The sequence below is a fragment of the Camelus dromedarius genome, chromosome 9 (assembly GCF_036321535.1).
Source record: "Camelus dromedarius isolate mCamDro1 chromosome 9, mCamDro1.pat, whole genome shotgun sequence".
NCBI lineage: Eukaryota > Metazoa > Chordata > Mammalia > Artiodactyla > Camelidae > Camelus > Camelus dromedarius.
This window is the reverse complement of record NC_087444.1, coordinates 74592647-74607405: the sequence shown is the minus strand read 5'-3', so window position 1 is coordinate 74607405 and position 14759 is coordinate 74592647. Positions and strand designations below refer to the sequence as shown.

Sequence of the window (14759 nt, the reverse complement as noted above, 5' to 3'; positions counted from 1 at the left end):
TTCTGATGTGCAGGACTTGATGGGGAACCTGGGTCATTGCTGGCATTACCTTGGAGTAATCCATGGCCAGTGATGGCCTAGGGGCCCTGACCTAAGAGGTTCCAGTGTGATAGCCCTTTCCCCTCCCATCCCCACTAGGATGCCAAGGATGGGCGCTTGTTCAATGAACAGAACTTCTTCCAGCGGGCCGCCAAGCCTTTGCAAGGTATTCCTCAGGGAAGTGGGCAAATAGGGGAAGAGTTGGGGGAATCAGCTTAGTCAAAACAACTGGCTTCTCCCCAAAGGTACAAGAAGGGTTGGGATTACATTAAAGGCCCAGATTTGCCCCCATCGCCCCCTCAGGCCTCAGGGCAACAGACAATGGGCTGAGGCCGGCTCATACCAGCTCTGGAGAGCCAAGTATTTCAGAAATACCTCAAGTCAGTTGTTAAACAGCCATGGTAAAAATGATCAATTTACAGTCAAATAAATGACATTAAGAACAAGGGTAATAAATACTCAAAACTCACCATTCCCTAAATATTTGTCTGTACTTTTTATCTATACTCCCGAGATTGTTTACATTCATTGTATGGTGAAAATACCATATAACTGCTGCATCTCTTCCAAATGCCATCTTCTGTAATACTATATTGGTAGCTTGTAATTGGCCATGAGAAGTATTTACACCATGGAAATTGGCCAACACTTGGCCTGTTTTTTCCTCAACAGCCAGTGGTTAAGCTTTTATCAGCACCCCACTGGATCTGTTCTTCCAACTGAGATTCTGGAAAGTGGGTGGACCTCTAGTGACACCATGACCACGTTAGACATTTCCTGACCTCATTAGCTCTCTGTGGGAACTCAGAAGTTATGCTGTCATTCTTATCCCTTCCACCTACTCCAGATCTGTAAATGCTTTCTCCTGTGTTCACACCCCGCTTCATCACCGCCCTCACCGTCACCTGTCCGCAGAGGTGACTTCTCCAACCAGGAGACTCGGGGTCTGGCCTGGGCTCAGGTGGACTCTGCTTCTGGTCTGAGAATGGGCTTTGTCCAAGGCGGGTATGGGACCGGGTGGGCTCTAACTAACCTCTCTGGTTCCTGCCTCCCACAGTGAACAAGTGGAAAAAGCTGTACTCGACCCCGCAGCTGGCTATCCCCACCTGCATCGGTTTTGGCATTCACCAGGACAGGTACAGGTGAGTTGCCTCACTTGCCGTCCACCTCACTGGCCCCTTCCTTCCCCTCCCTGTCGTGTTCCCGGGCGTGGCTGGGACCCTGGAGCCACTGGCCAGTTACTCAGCTTCCTTCCTTCCCCCATCTTTGAGCCAGGCCAATCCCCCACCCATCAGAACCCTACATCTCACCAGGGAATGGGACCATGTAGCCACCAGCCACAGTCCATCCTTGGTGGCTTGTGTTTCATGCCCTCCCCTGGTCGTCTCCCCCACCTCCTGGGACACTCGTATCTTCCAGGTTCTTGGTGTTCCCCATCCTGGGGAGGAGCCTTCAGTCGGTCCTGGATGACTGCCCCAAGCACGTGATGTCGGTGAGGTCTGTGTTCCAGATGGCCTGCCGGCTGGTATGTATCTAAACGTTGCAGGCTCCTGTCCAGATGATGGTGCTCTGGGTCCTGGCTTATCAGTTGGTTTGTTCATCAACACACTCTTCCCACACCTCCCTCGGCTGGGCACTGGGGGCTCATACACTGATTGACACAGCCGAACACTAGGCCATTAGAACCAGAGTGATACAAGTATTGCCACAGCGGGTGTTCAGGAGACTATGGGAGTTGGAGGAAGGGACCCAGCTGAAATTGAGGGGTTCAGCAGAGCTTCCTGGTGGAGGTTGTTTCTAAGCCAAGAACAGAAAATAGCACTGTAGTGGGTAGAGTAGGAGTGGGGATACAGGGGGAGAATATTCCAGGCCAAGGATAATAGCTTGGGCAAAGGCTTGTGTGGAGGAGAGAGCACAAGAAATTTGTTCATTCATTCATTCCCTCATCCATCCTCTTATTATTTATCAGGTCCCTGGTGGGTGTCAGACGCTGTCCCCGGGACTGGGAGTCCAGTGGGGGCAGCACAGACATGATTTTGTATCTAGTAGGAGAGGATGATATTAAGTCACAGTTGCACAAATTGTGAAAAGTGCCCTGAACAGAAATGTCCCCTGCTGTGATGGAGAATAAAAGGACTCCATGTAAAAAGCTGGAGGGATGGAAGTGACAAGGGAGTGACATAGTAGGTGAATCCCAAAGGTGGTTATGTTCAGAGTGTCTGCAGTGTGACATGTGGAGGGGGAAGGGTAAGAGATGAGGTTGGAGTGGAGAGGTCATTCGTGACCAGATCATGCAAGGCCTTGAAGACCCAGCTGAGTGGCTGGGACTCTGCCTGAAGGCACTGGGGAGCCATGCAAGGATTGGGAGAAGGAGAGGGGCAAGGTCAGCTCTGGGTGCAGAGGGACCCTATGGGCCGTGTTGGAACAGCGTGGAGGGAGTGAGATGGAAGCTGGGTGAGGTCGGTGTGAGAGGACAAGGCCTGATTAGGAGCTGGGCTGTGGGGTCAGAGAGTTTGTAGAACAAGCAGAACTTGGTGGACCAGTATGCCCTGGAGTCAAGGAGCTCTTGGAGGTGTAATTAGGACATAGTAATGAGGACGTAACTAACCCCTGGGCAGTTCAGTATATGAGTCTGGAGCTCAGTAGAAAAGTAAGAGCTAGAGATAAAAAATATAAATTGCTTAAATGGCTTAACTATATTTCTGCTCCCTAGGACAAATGAGAAAACCCCTTTGATGTACATGAGTGTGGGTTTTTTTTGTTTTTTTTTTTTTGCAGCAGGGCAATAAGTAACTAGCTTCTTCCCCTCACAAGTTTGTGATCAACTAAGAAATAGATATGAAAGATCAATGAAAAACCAAATACCAGCTTTAATGGTGAATTTTTTAAAAGTCTAATTAGAAGACCTGCTTAGGCATACTGTCAGAGTGGGTGTCCAAATGCTTCACTCAGAATTAGGCTTAAACCACTCCCCCAACCCCAATTGCAAGCAGCACCATGTGACCCCAGACCTAACAGTGGGGGTTCCTTTGCCAGGCTTCCCATCAGAACCTCTTTGTGTTGGTCCTACTGCTCATGGAGATGCTTTCTTTCTTCCCCTAGCTGGATGCCCTGGAGTTTCTCCATGAGAATGAGTATGTTCACGGAAATGTGACAGCTGAGAGTATCTTTGTGAATCCAGAGGACCCGTGCCAGGTAATAGCCAGTTCCTCCCCCTCCCCAGGGACTCTGTGGGCTCAGGCTCTCCCCTGTCTCAAAACCTCCATTTATATCACAATGCTTATTGCAGACAAAGAATTGCTATCCATCATGTATAAAGAGCTTCTTGGAATAAATAAGAAAAGATAAGCAACTTAGTAGAAAAGTGGACAAGGGATAGGAAAAGCAGTTCATAGAAAAAATAAAGCCACAGTTTAGTTAAATGTATGAAAAGATACTCAACCTCCCTGATAATCATAGAAACTAAACTAAAAATATACTATTTTTACCCTTTAAGTAGAGAAAATTAAAAAGAATAATATCTATTACCCATAAGGATGTAAGGAAATAGAAATTCTTTATATACTGTTGGAAGTGTGCATTGGGTAACCTTTTTGGAAGGTAATTTGGATAGAACAGTCAACATTTTAAATGCATTTATTTTTTGATACACCATTTCCTCTTCTAGGAATGTATCCATTCCATATATTCAAGGATAATATGTACAAAGTGTTCCTGACAACATTGATTGTAACAGTAAAATGGGAAAACCTTAAATATATATTCCCGGTAGGACACATTAGTATTTTAAAGTAAATTCTAATTACTCCTTCTAGTGACAGAAACCCAATTTAACATGCCTTAAGCAAAAGAAAAAAAAAAGAGAAGAAGTTTGTAAAGTGGTAAGTGCAATTTATTGCTTCATGGAGTGGAAAAATCCAGGACTTCATTGGCTCCAGGCATGGCTGAATCTAGGAATTCTGGCCCTATCATTGGGAAACTGGTTCTTCCATGTCTGGGCTCTCCTTGTGTTTGCACTGCTCATTATCATACAGACATTCTTCCCTCATGGTCACAAAATAAGACCAGCAAATCAGGCTCAAATCCCTTCATCTTAGCAACCCCAGTGGAAATAGATCAGGTGAGCCCCTCCTCAATCACATGGATTAAGAGTTGGAGAGGAGTGATCCCAGAGAAAAATCCTGGAACCATATTAAGCAGAGCTCTCCAGAGAAACAGAACCTACAGAAAGTGTACGTGTGTGTGTGTGCACATGTGCATGTGCGTGTGTATAGAAAGGTGGGGGAGACAGAGAGAGATTTATTATAAGGAGTTGGCTCACACAATAGTGGAAGCTGAGAGTCCCTAAATCTGCATTTGGCAAGCTGGAGACCCTGGAGAGCTGATAGCATGGTTCTAGTCTGAGTCCAAAAGCCTGAAAACCAGGAGAGTTAATTGTGTAAGTTCTAGTCTGAAAGCTGGCAGGCTCGGACCCGAGAAGTTCCAGTGTTTCAGTTCAAATCCAAAGGCAGGAAAAGACTGATGTTCAGTTCAAGCAGTGGACCCGAGAAGGTCCAGTGTTTCAGTTTAAACCCAAAGGCAGGAAAAGACTGATGTTAAGCTCAAGCAGTCAGGCAAGAGGTGTTCCCTCTCATGCAGCCTTTTTGTTCTATTCAGGTCTTCAACTGATTGGATGAGGCCCACCCACACTAGAGAGGGCAGTCTGCTTTACGCAGTCTACTGATTCAAATGTTCATCCCCTCTAGACATACCCTCATCGACACACCCTGAATAACCTTTGGCCAAATGTCTGGACACCCTGTTGCCTAGTCAGGTTGACACATAAAATTAACCATCACAAATTGTGACCAGAAGGAGAAGATGTAGGTCTCACATGGACAAAGCCAGCAGTTGTCCACACTCTTTGTGGCAGAATAAGATGCAGCCATTAAAAAACAAACGTAGCTAACTTTGTGTGTCTGGCAGATTAGCACTTTGCTTTTTGTTTTAAACTCAGTTAAGCTGCCTAACAACCTTGCAAAGGGGGGACTATCATTGTCTTCATTTTACAAATGGAGAAATCAAAGCATAAAGAAGTTTCATAATTTGCCCAAGGTGATACAGCCACTAAAGGGCCATGCCAGCATTTGAGCCTGGTCTATCTGGCTCCAGAGTTAATGCCCTGAACCACTATTAAAGTGCAGAAGGCTGTGTGCCCAACGGGAGGTAGAGTGTGATCCCCCTGTGGACAACTAGAGCCTGCTCCCTGTCCACATGTGTTTACTGATTATTTAAAGAAAATGATTTGAAACAACACCTAAGAAACTACTATTAGTGGTTACTTCTGGGTAGTGGGCTTAGGGGCGTGGGCAATGATGGGGATGATTGATTTGGGTTCTTTTCATACCTTTCTGTACTGTTTGGCATTTGATTGTTCAAAATTGCACCCACAGTTGAAATCTCTGACCCCAGAGTCCAAGCTTCTAACTTTCAAACTGTACGGCTTCTACCACATCCACACAGGTGACCCTGGCAGGCTACGGCTTCACCTTCCGCTATTCCCCAGGCGGCAGACACGTGGCCTACTCTGAAGGCAGCAGGAGCCCACACGAGGGGGACCTTGAGTTCATTAGCATGGACCTGCACAAGGGTTGCGGTAAGAGGCCAGAGAAGAGGTTCGGGACCATAGAGAAATAATTCTAAGACAAGGGCATCTCTAGTTTTCACAGCTACGTCATGCTAAGAGGGGAGCTATGGTAGGATTCAGGACCATGGATAGCACCCTATTCGTTAGGGACAGCTGTTCAGCACCAAGGACAGTGGGCAGTTGACTACAAGGAAGACCTACAGGACCAGAGATTCGCATTTAGGATCTTTGTAGATTTGCAACATGAAGGTTACCCAAGAGCCATCCAGGAGAGGCTGTCCAGTAAGGAATTGGCAATCCATGTCTGCAGCACACGAGTGAGGTCTGGATGGAGACTCAAATACTGGTAATATCTCAGGAGTTGTCAGCTGAAGCTGGGGGATAGGAATGAGATCATCCAAGGAAAGTGTATAGAAAGAGAACAGCGCACTTTGAGGAGAAGATCCTTGAAGGGAATCTCAGCTTTTTTTCCCAAACACATTGATGATACAGTCATCCATGTGCCTGCCTGCATCCTCCCATCACACTAAGCTCCCCCAGGAAAGGGATGGTGCCTGTGCCTCCAGCAGCAGGTGGCAGAAGGTCTGGTACAGTGAATTCTCAGTGTTTGTTGAATGTTTACACAAGTATTGTCTAAATCATTTGATTTGGGAAGCATAAAAAAATAAAACCCCATGATCTCCTTTGCCCTCCCCTGCTGAGTGAGGCTGAGTTCAGTGCCCATCCTTCTGGGCTCCCTCATGCCCTGTTCTGTCTCCTCTGTAAAAGCTGATCCTACACTACAACTGTGTCTGCAGTGGATTGTCAAGGGTTGGGACCCAAATAAACTCTTGTCTGGGATTTAAGAATGTAGGATGGGGCCTGGCACACAGGGCTCTGAGGATTCGTTGAACAATGGGTGCATGAATGAAAAACAAATAGTTGAGAGAGTGAGCTAGTGAAAGCTGGGATGAAGGGATGGCCAAGGGATTGAATGAGTAATTGAGAGACTCATGAGAGAGTGAAAGTAGGCAAGTGAAAAGTGAATGAACAGATGAGAGCCTGTATGTTTGGGTGGTTGAGTGTGTGAGCACACGGCTGAATCAGTGAGAGAGAGAAAGGAAGAGGGTGGGCATGTCAGTGAGTGGAGCATCTGGACTGAGCTCCTGCTACCTTTCCCCCCTCCCCAGGGCCCTCCCGCCGCAGTGACCTCCAGACCTTGGGTTACTGTTTGCTGAAGTGGCTCTATGGGACCCTGCCATGGACAAGCTGCCTTCCCAACACTGAGGATATCATGAAGCTGAAACAGAAGTGAGTCTAGGGGTCAACAGAGCCCAGCACTAACCTGGCACCCATGCAGAGGGACAGAAGCTCAGAACCCAACAGGGAACAGAAAGGAGGGGGAGGTAGCATCTGGCAGAGCCAAGGCCTCTGCAGTTCTCTGGCATGTGCTCTACCATCCATTCCAGCAGACAGAGCATGGGCTCTGGAGCCACACTGCCTAGGGTCAGACTCCAGCCCCACCGCTGCAAGGTGTTGGGAGGGCAGCTTAAATTCCACAAGCTTCAGCGTCCCCTATGAGATGGGATCCTATTAGCACCCACCTCAGGGGGCTGTGGAAGGATTTCGGGAATTCAGGTACACAGCATTCAGCACAGAGCCTGGAAGGTAGAAAATGCTCACTGATGTACAGGACCCTATGATTCATTCATTCCTATATGAACACACAGGCAACGAGCAGTTACGCCTGGGCCCTGCCTCAACATCTGGCGACATTGGCCTCCGGTGTCCACACTTCTCCCTCACTTCTGCGTGTAAAACCACCAGATGCTGCTATTTCCGGTTAAGACGTTTAACACAAAGGACAGCAGCGGTGGAAATGGAAAGGCAGGTTGTGCGGTTCAGCACTGCGGACAGAGGGCGTTTGAATGCAAGGGGAGGTTCTGCTGGTGTGTGGTTCAGCACCAAGGACAGAGGATAATTGGGCTCAGAGGGAAGTGAGCACGGGAAGGGGGCGCGCGCCTTGGCCTCCAGCACCAAGGACAGTGGACAGCTGGACGCAGGGAAGCCCTGCAGGTCCAGAGGTTGGGATTCAGAATCTGGTATAAGCTTGGGGCATGAGAGTTGCCCCAGAGGAGTCATCCAGGAAGGGCCACCCAGGAGATGGTTGGCTATCCCATTTGAAGTGCAGGAATGAAGTCTAAATGGAAACTCAGACCTCAGGCCATGTGTTAGGAGTTGTCAGCAGAAGCCCTGGGAAACGATGAGAGATTTACAGGGAAAGTTATGCAGAATGGGAAAAAGGAACTCCGGTGAACAGCACTGAGTCCCTCATACTTCTCAGTGTAGCATGCAGTGTTCCTGGTTCTTGTTGAACCTCTCTCTCATTTTATTTTGCCCTTTTTATATCTCCTCTTTCTTCTCTCAACCAAAGATACCCACTCAAACATACTGAATATATGTTCTACTGATATGCTAACTTAAATGTATTTGTATCCTTAAACTTGTATGATGGTGGTGGCACTGTGTGTTTGACTTGCAAAAATGGTATTCTGCTCTAAATCTCACCTGTTTCTGGCTTTTTTCACTCAACACTATGTTTTTCAAGTTTAACCCCATCATTACACGTGCATCGAGTTTACTGCTTCTGACTACTGTTTTAAAGAAGTTTGTATAGATCACGTCTGTGTCCTTAAACAATACATGATGTGTGTATTTAATCTGCATAAATGGTACTGTGCTCTGAGTATCATTCTGTTTCTTGCTTTCTTTTGCTCAATGCTATATTTTTAAACTTCAGCTACATTACCAGTTCACTGCCTCTCAATACTTCTTCTCAGTTTGTATGTTTAGATGTAGCTGTGTCCTTGAAAAATATGTTCTGTTTGATTATGCCAATCAGACACATACCCACATAAATGGTATCATGCCCCGATTCTCATCCTTGTTCAGATTTCAGCTTAGTTGTCACTTCCCAGGGAGCCCTTCCCTTGCCCCCACTGCATCAGGTCTCTGCTTGTTCATGCTCAAAGGAAGGGACGCCTGTCACTGGGAGGAGACACATGGGCAGGAAGCAGGCACTGCATGTGAGCGTAGTGGCAGCCCCCAGGGCATTGTAGGAAGCAGAGAGGAGGCACGTGACCTGGCCCCAGGCCACTGGGAGCCTTTCCCTAAGAGACGCCTGACCCGGTCTATAAAGAGCAGAAGAGTTTCCCAGGCAGGCAAGTGGGAGTCAAGATTTCTAGGCGTTCAGGATAGCATATATGTGAACTCTCCATTTGTTCGTTCATTCATTCATTCATTCAGAACCTGTTTCCTGAGACTCCAGTGGGTCGAATCTCCCTTCCCCCAATTTCCTCTAACTCCTAAGAACACTTGTATTTCCCTTTTCGCTTCTCTCCCACCTTCCCCTTCATAGGAGTTAATGAAACGTGACTGTGACATGCTTCAGTAAGAGAGACTGCACTTGCTGAGTCGGTGCAGTGAATCAGATAGGTCCTAGTAATGAGTTTCATATCGATGATTTTGGCATGAGTAACAGTTCATCCCAGAGTTCCAGGTTCCAACCATAACCACAGAAGGAGAGCCAGGAACCTGAAGATGCTCCACTGGGAGATGGTGGTGGTGATGTCAGGTCATTTTAGAGCCCCCAGCCCAGCCTGTTGCGTGACTTGAGGCAGTAACCAAAGAGCCCACAAGGGGGCGGTGTTGCCACATGCACATTTTCTGGACCCCTACCTTGTCCTCTAGGGCGCCTTACTGGTGTGCGTGGTCTTCTTCCATTCATTCCGCAAGTATCTATTCGTTTTCATGTACGTCTTAGTTCGTGATGGAATGAATGAATAAAAGAGAAGAGGCAGTTCGATTCCCCAAGGCTTTCTGGTGTGCAAGGCCTCCAGGTAGGAAAACACAGACTCCGGTAGAGTTGGTCCTTGCTTTTAAGGCTGCGGCTGGGCAGGGAGGTCCCACAAACACCAACAGCAACAGCCTGTGGCAGGAGAATCACTCACTCAGTTTACAACATCCGGAGGCTGGCACAACCCTTTTGTGCCATCACTCGTTGGCTCAGTCATTCACCACACACATCCGAGGCTGCAAGGGAGAGAAAAGGGTCAGGCGCTGCCCTTCCTGTACACATATGACAGTTCCTATCGGGCCTCCGTGGACCTATGCACAGGATGAGCAGACACTAGGGAGAGATCTATTTTCTCTGCTTAGAGGGATCCGGGGAAGCTTCCCGGAGATCAACCCTCAAGCCATATCCAGAAGGGTGAGCAGCCATTTACTGGGAGTCAAGGTGGAGAAAGGCCATCCAGGGCAGAAGGAGCGGGCCAGGAGGTGTGGGTGGATGCGTGACCTCATTGAGAGATGAAGGAATTTGGTCTGGCTAGAGGGTGAAATGGGAGGGAGGAAGTCAGGGAGACAAGGCCACAGGGGCTGGTGGCCTTGGTGCCAGAGGTTTTCCCACAGGGCACTGGGGAGCCCAGGAAGGCCTGTGAGCAGAGAAGGGTGTGGTCCACTCGGGCCAAAGGAAGACTCTCTGGGGCCATATGGGGGATCCACAGGAAGCTTGGGAGAAGCTTGGGTCCAAAGAGAGAGAATGAAGCCTGAGCTGGTCCCACAGCCATGGACGGAGGGAGTGGTGGGGCAAAAGGGTTGGGGAGCAAGATGGGCTTGGGGACTTCTAGACTGGGGGGTGGAGGAGGGGAGGACAGCGCCCAGCGACTGGGTGGACAGTGGGGAGCCAGCCAAGTGGTCCAGGCCAAAGATACAGAGGACTGGGACTCTGAGGATGGAGCAAAGGAAATGGAAGAATTTTATTTTTGTCAAGTGGTACAGGAGGCGTGTGTGTGTATATTTATACATGTGTACATATACAAACGTGTGTGTATGGATAGATAAAGATAGTTGATCCTCATTATTCACAGGTTCTGTATTTGTGAATTCGCCTCTTCCCTAAAATGTATTTGCAGCCCCACAGTCAGCACTCACAGTGCTTTGGAGGTCATTTTCAGACATGCCCTAAGAAGAGTGCTGAAGTGTTCACATTCCTCAGGGCAGGAAGGAAATCTGTGGGTAGATGAGCTTCCAGCAGGCATGAGTGAAAGGGCTGTTGGCCCTGAGATCCGTGTGAATGAATCAGCATCATATTAAATAGGAAATCTTTAAACACAAACACATGTAAAACCAGGTGGTGTATTGATCCGTTGATGAAAATGTTGCGACTGGAAGCTTGCAGGTATCTGATGCTGTGTTCCCCCTAAATGCCTGGTTCAGAATTCACTCATTCAGTGTTCAAGGTGACTCTACAGAGCATAACTACCTCAAATAACAGAAACTAGGGCACGTCCACCAGGCATCCTGTTTCAAAAGGTTGCTCTCCCCTAAAAGGCTTTTCTTGTGTACCTCTGTTCTGTCAGGTTTCTTTTTTTTTTTTAATTGAAGTATAGTCAGTTTACAATGTTGTGTTAATTTCTGGTGTACAACAAAGTGATTCAGTTACACATATATGTATGTGTGCTTTTTTTTTTACAGGTGTGCAAAATTTTTTGTTTATTTATATTAAATATGACTGGAGTCAGTGAATGCATGTTCTTTTTCATTATAGGTTATTACAAGATATTAAATGTAGTTCTCTGTACTATTCAGTAGGACCTTTTTATTTATCTATTTTGTATTTAGTAGTTTGTATCTACTGATCCCAAACTCCTAATTTATCCCTCCCCCTACTTTCCTCTTTGGTAACCATAAGTTTGTTTTCTATGTCTGTGAGTCTGTTTGTTTTGTAAATAAGTTCATTTGTATCATATTAGATTCCACATATAAGTGATGTCATATGATATTTGTCTTTCTCTGCCTGACTTACTTCACTTAGTATGCTAATCTCTAGGTCCATCCATGTTGCTGCAAATGGCATTATTTCGTTCTTTTTGATGGCTAAGTAATATTAATATTCCATTGTACGTATATACCACAGCTTCTTTATCTGGTCATCTGTGGATAGATATTTATGTTGTTTCCATGTCTTGGTTATTGTAAATAGTGCTGCTGTGAACATTGGGGTGCATGTATCTTTTTAAATTGAAGTTCCCTTCAGATATATGCCCAGGAGTGGGATTGCTGGATTATAGGGTTAACTCTTTTTTTAGTTTTTTAAGGAGCCTCCATACTGTTCTCCATGATGGTGGCACCAAATTACATCCCCACCAACAGTGTAAGAGGGTCCCCTTTTCTCTACATCTTCTCCAGCATTTATTGTTTGTTGTCCCATCAGGTTTCTTGACAACCCGGAGGGCCTCGTGGGACAGTGCAGTCGCTGGATCAGTCCCTCAGGTATGTCTGAGGCAGGGAGAGCACGTGGGGACCGTGGAGGGACCAGGGGACTCAGGTCCCTCCCAGGGGTGCCTCTCTTTTCACCCCTCTGTTGTCCTTCTTTGAGTTTTCTAAATTGCAAGTGTATATGTGCCCCTTGTAGAAAAACAAAAATCTTCCCCCCAAATTCAGAAAGGTCTCTGAACAATAGTAACAGCAACACACACATGTGTGTTTTTAACAGGATCGTATTATGTATATTAGTCTCTGACTTGCTTTTTTTCCATTTAAGTAGAGTATATCTTAGAGATTTCCTGTGTTGGTACTTGTAGAATTTTTTTTTAATGGTGGTAAAATACACTTAATGTCACTTCAAACTGCAGTTGTTACTCATTAGACAGTCGTGAAATCAACTTAATGAGTCAAAAGCAGGATTTTTAAAAATTAAAAACAGACAAAAAATACAAATGCCTTGCAGAAGTTAGGGAAATGTAATGCTTTATGAGACGTTAGTTTCAGTGATATATATTTATACTCATGTGGGTAATGGACTTATAAGATGTATTTCTAATTATATCTGTTTTTAAATGTTTGAAAAACAGTCGTCTACGTTTGGGGAAATAATTCATTATATGAATATACCACAATTTATTTCACCAATTTTTCATTGATAAACATTTAGATTGTCTCCAACTTTCTGATATTATAAACTCTTTACTTCTTTTTCTTTATCAGATTTTTGTTTTAAAACCAACATAATACTGGCTTATAAAATAATTTAGATACAGAAAGTAAGTACAGCTCAGTGGTAGAGCTGCATGCTTAGCATGCACGAGGTCCTGGAGTCAACCCCCACCCAGTACCTTCACTGGAAAAAAAGAAAATTCAGATACAAATTACTACATATAAAATAGATAAACAATAAGATCCTTATTCTATAAGCATAGGAAGCTACATTCAGTATCTTATAATAAGCTATAATGAAAAAGAACACACACACACACACACACATATATGTAACTGAATCACTGTGCTGTACACCAGAAATTAACACAACATTGTAAATCGACTGTACTTCAATAAAAAAAATAAATAAAATAACTCAAACCAAACTGAAATGTGTAACATGAAAAGTTTCTGTCCCTCCCCACCCCCTTCCCAGTCATACTTTCAAAGTAACCTCTGTTAATATTAGTAGTATGGTGAGTATACACGCTAGGTGCGCCCTACACGCAGCTTGGTCAACATCTTGCTTTTTTCATTAATTAACGTTGGGGCTGCTGTTCTGTGTTGTCACCCATAGATCTGTCCCAGCCTTTTTTTTTTTTTTAAGTTTACAGATACGTTTCTCATTTAATTTTTATTGTGGGGAAATAAACATAAAATTTACAATTTAAACGATTTTAAAATGGCCAATTCCATGGCATTAAGTACATTCACAGTGTAGCACAACCGTCACCTCTTTCTAGTTCCAGAATTTCTTTATCACCCCAAAAGCTTTTTTTAATAATTGTTTGGGGGGTAGGTAATGAGGTTTATTTGTTTCTTTTAATGGAGGTACTGGGGAATGAACCCAGGACTTCGTGCATGCTAAGCACGTGCTCTACCACTGAGCTGTATCCTACACCCCTCCACAAAAGGGTTTTGATGGAACAAGATTGATGTTCATGCTACCATTCTCCTGTTGCAAATGTTTAATGTTTTCAAAAACAAATTTTTTTTTTCAAATCTAAGTGGCTGTGGCAGTGCCAGGCATAGAGGATGCACTGAGCATGTGGGCACCGCTGTTGAGAGCTTCTGGGTTCAGCCCCCCAGGCTCTGGGTCCAGGGCCCCTCAGGCCTCTCCCATCTCTTGCCCACAGAGACCCTGCAGGAGTACCTGAAGGTGGTGATGGCCCTCAAGTACGAGGAGAAGCCGCCCTACACCGCGCTGAGGAACAGTCTGGAAGCCCTGCTACAGGATCTGCGGGTGTCAGCCTACGACCCCCTGGACCTCCAGATGGCCCCATAGGTGGGTTCCGGTGGGGAGAGTTGGTGAGTCTTAACCCTTCCCCCTGGCTCCCCACGCTCTGCCATTTAAGGTTTATACCCCAGGGACCAGCTTCCCAGTGAGATGCTGGGTTTTTCCACAGGGTTCTTAAACCTTCCAGCCCCCAGGAATCACAGATAGCAGGAACTCAACTCAAATTGGCTTTAAGGAAAAGGGGGAATGATTTGCTATTGTTGCTAGAAAACCCAGAGTGGGAAGCTTCAGGCATGACCGGATTCAGGGCCTGGGGGTTAGCACCAAGATGTTGTCTGTCTCTCCCCATCTTTGTCCTGTTTTTCACCCCTCCATCCCTCTCCGCATCCACCTGCAGTCTCTCCCCTTTCCCCTCACATGCAAAAATGCGCTGCCTCTGTGCCCTCTGCCTCACCTCATTTTTCACGGCACGGTTTATGTTGCAACTCTTCCATTGCGGGGATAAAGGATGCTCTTTATAACCAGTGGCTAGACATGTGCTTGGCGTCCCGGATTTTGGTCATACAAACAATGTGGCCTTGAACCCCCGGCTGCACAGGCCTCACCCTGGTGTGCACATGGGTCCGCGGATGGAGTTTGTACTTTGAGAGAGATCCCCAGATTGCTCTCCATCGGGGCTGTACTCACTTACCATCCCCTTAGCACTGAGTGAGTGCATATGGAAACTTTCAGAAGGTCAAAACGAAACTAAATTCACTTTACGGCAGATTTTGGTGAGCTGCACAGATGTGTTCCAAATAAAGGTAACCCCAAGGCTCTTGCCTATATGTGGGATTATAA

The 14759-nt window shown here is 46.1% G+C and overlaps 1 protein-coding gene across 5 annotated transcripts in view; it reads left to right on the top strand.

The window, feature by feature from the left end:
- The window catches only part of VRK3 (VRK serine/threonine kinase 3), a 31668-nt gene that overhangs the window by 15127 nt on the left and 1782 nt on the right, over positions 1 to 14759 (top strand). For 2 of the 5 annotated variants that reach the window (XM_010993161.3, XM_010993155.3), the window contains exons 7-14: positions 139 to 205; positions 1097 to 1181; positions 1459 to 1564; positions 3142 to 3234; positions 5542 to 5674; positions 6835 to 6955; positions 11919 to 11977; positions 13819 to 13967. In XM_010993161.3, the coding sequence (XP_010991463.1) occupies positions 139 to 205; positions 1097 to 1181; positions 1459 to 1564; positions 3142 to 3234; positions 5542 to 5674; positions 6835 to 6955; positions 11919 to 11977; positions 13819 to 13967 (813 nt within the window). Of the gene's footprint in view, positions 1 to 138; positions 206 to 1096; positions 1182 to 1458; positions 1565 to 3141; positions 3235 to 5541; positions 5675 to 6834; positions 6956 to 7374; positions 7532 to 11918; positions 11978 to 13818; positions 13991 to 14759 lie in introns of those variants that run through there. The other 3 variants (XR_010382399.1, XM_010993156.3, XM_010993160.3) reach the window with 3 other exon arrangements.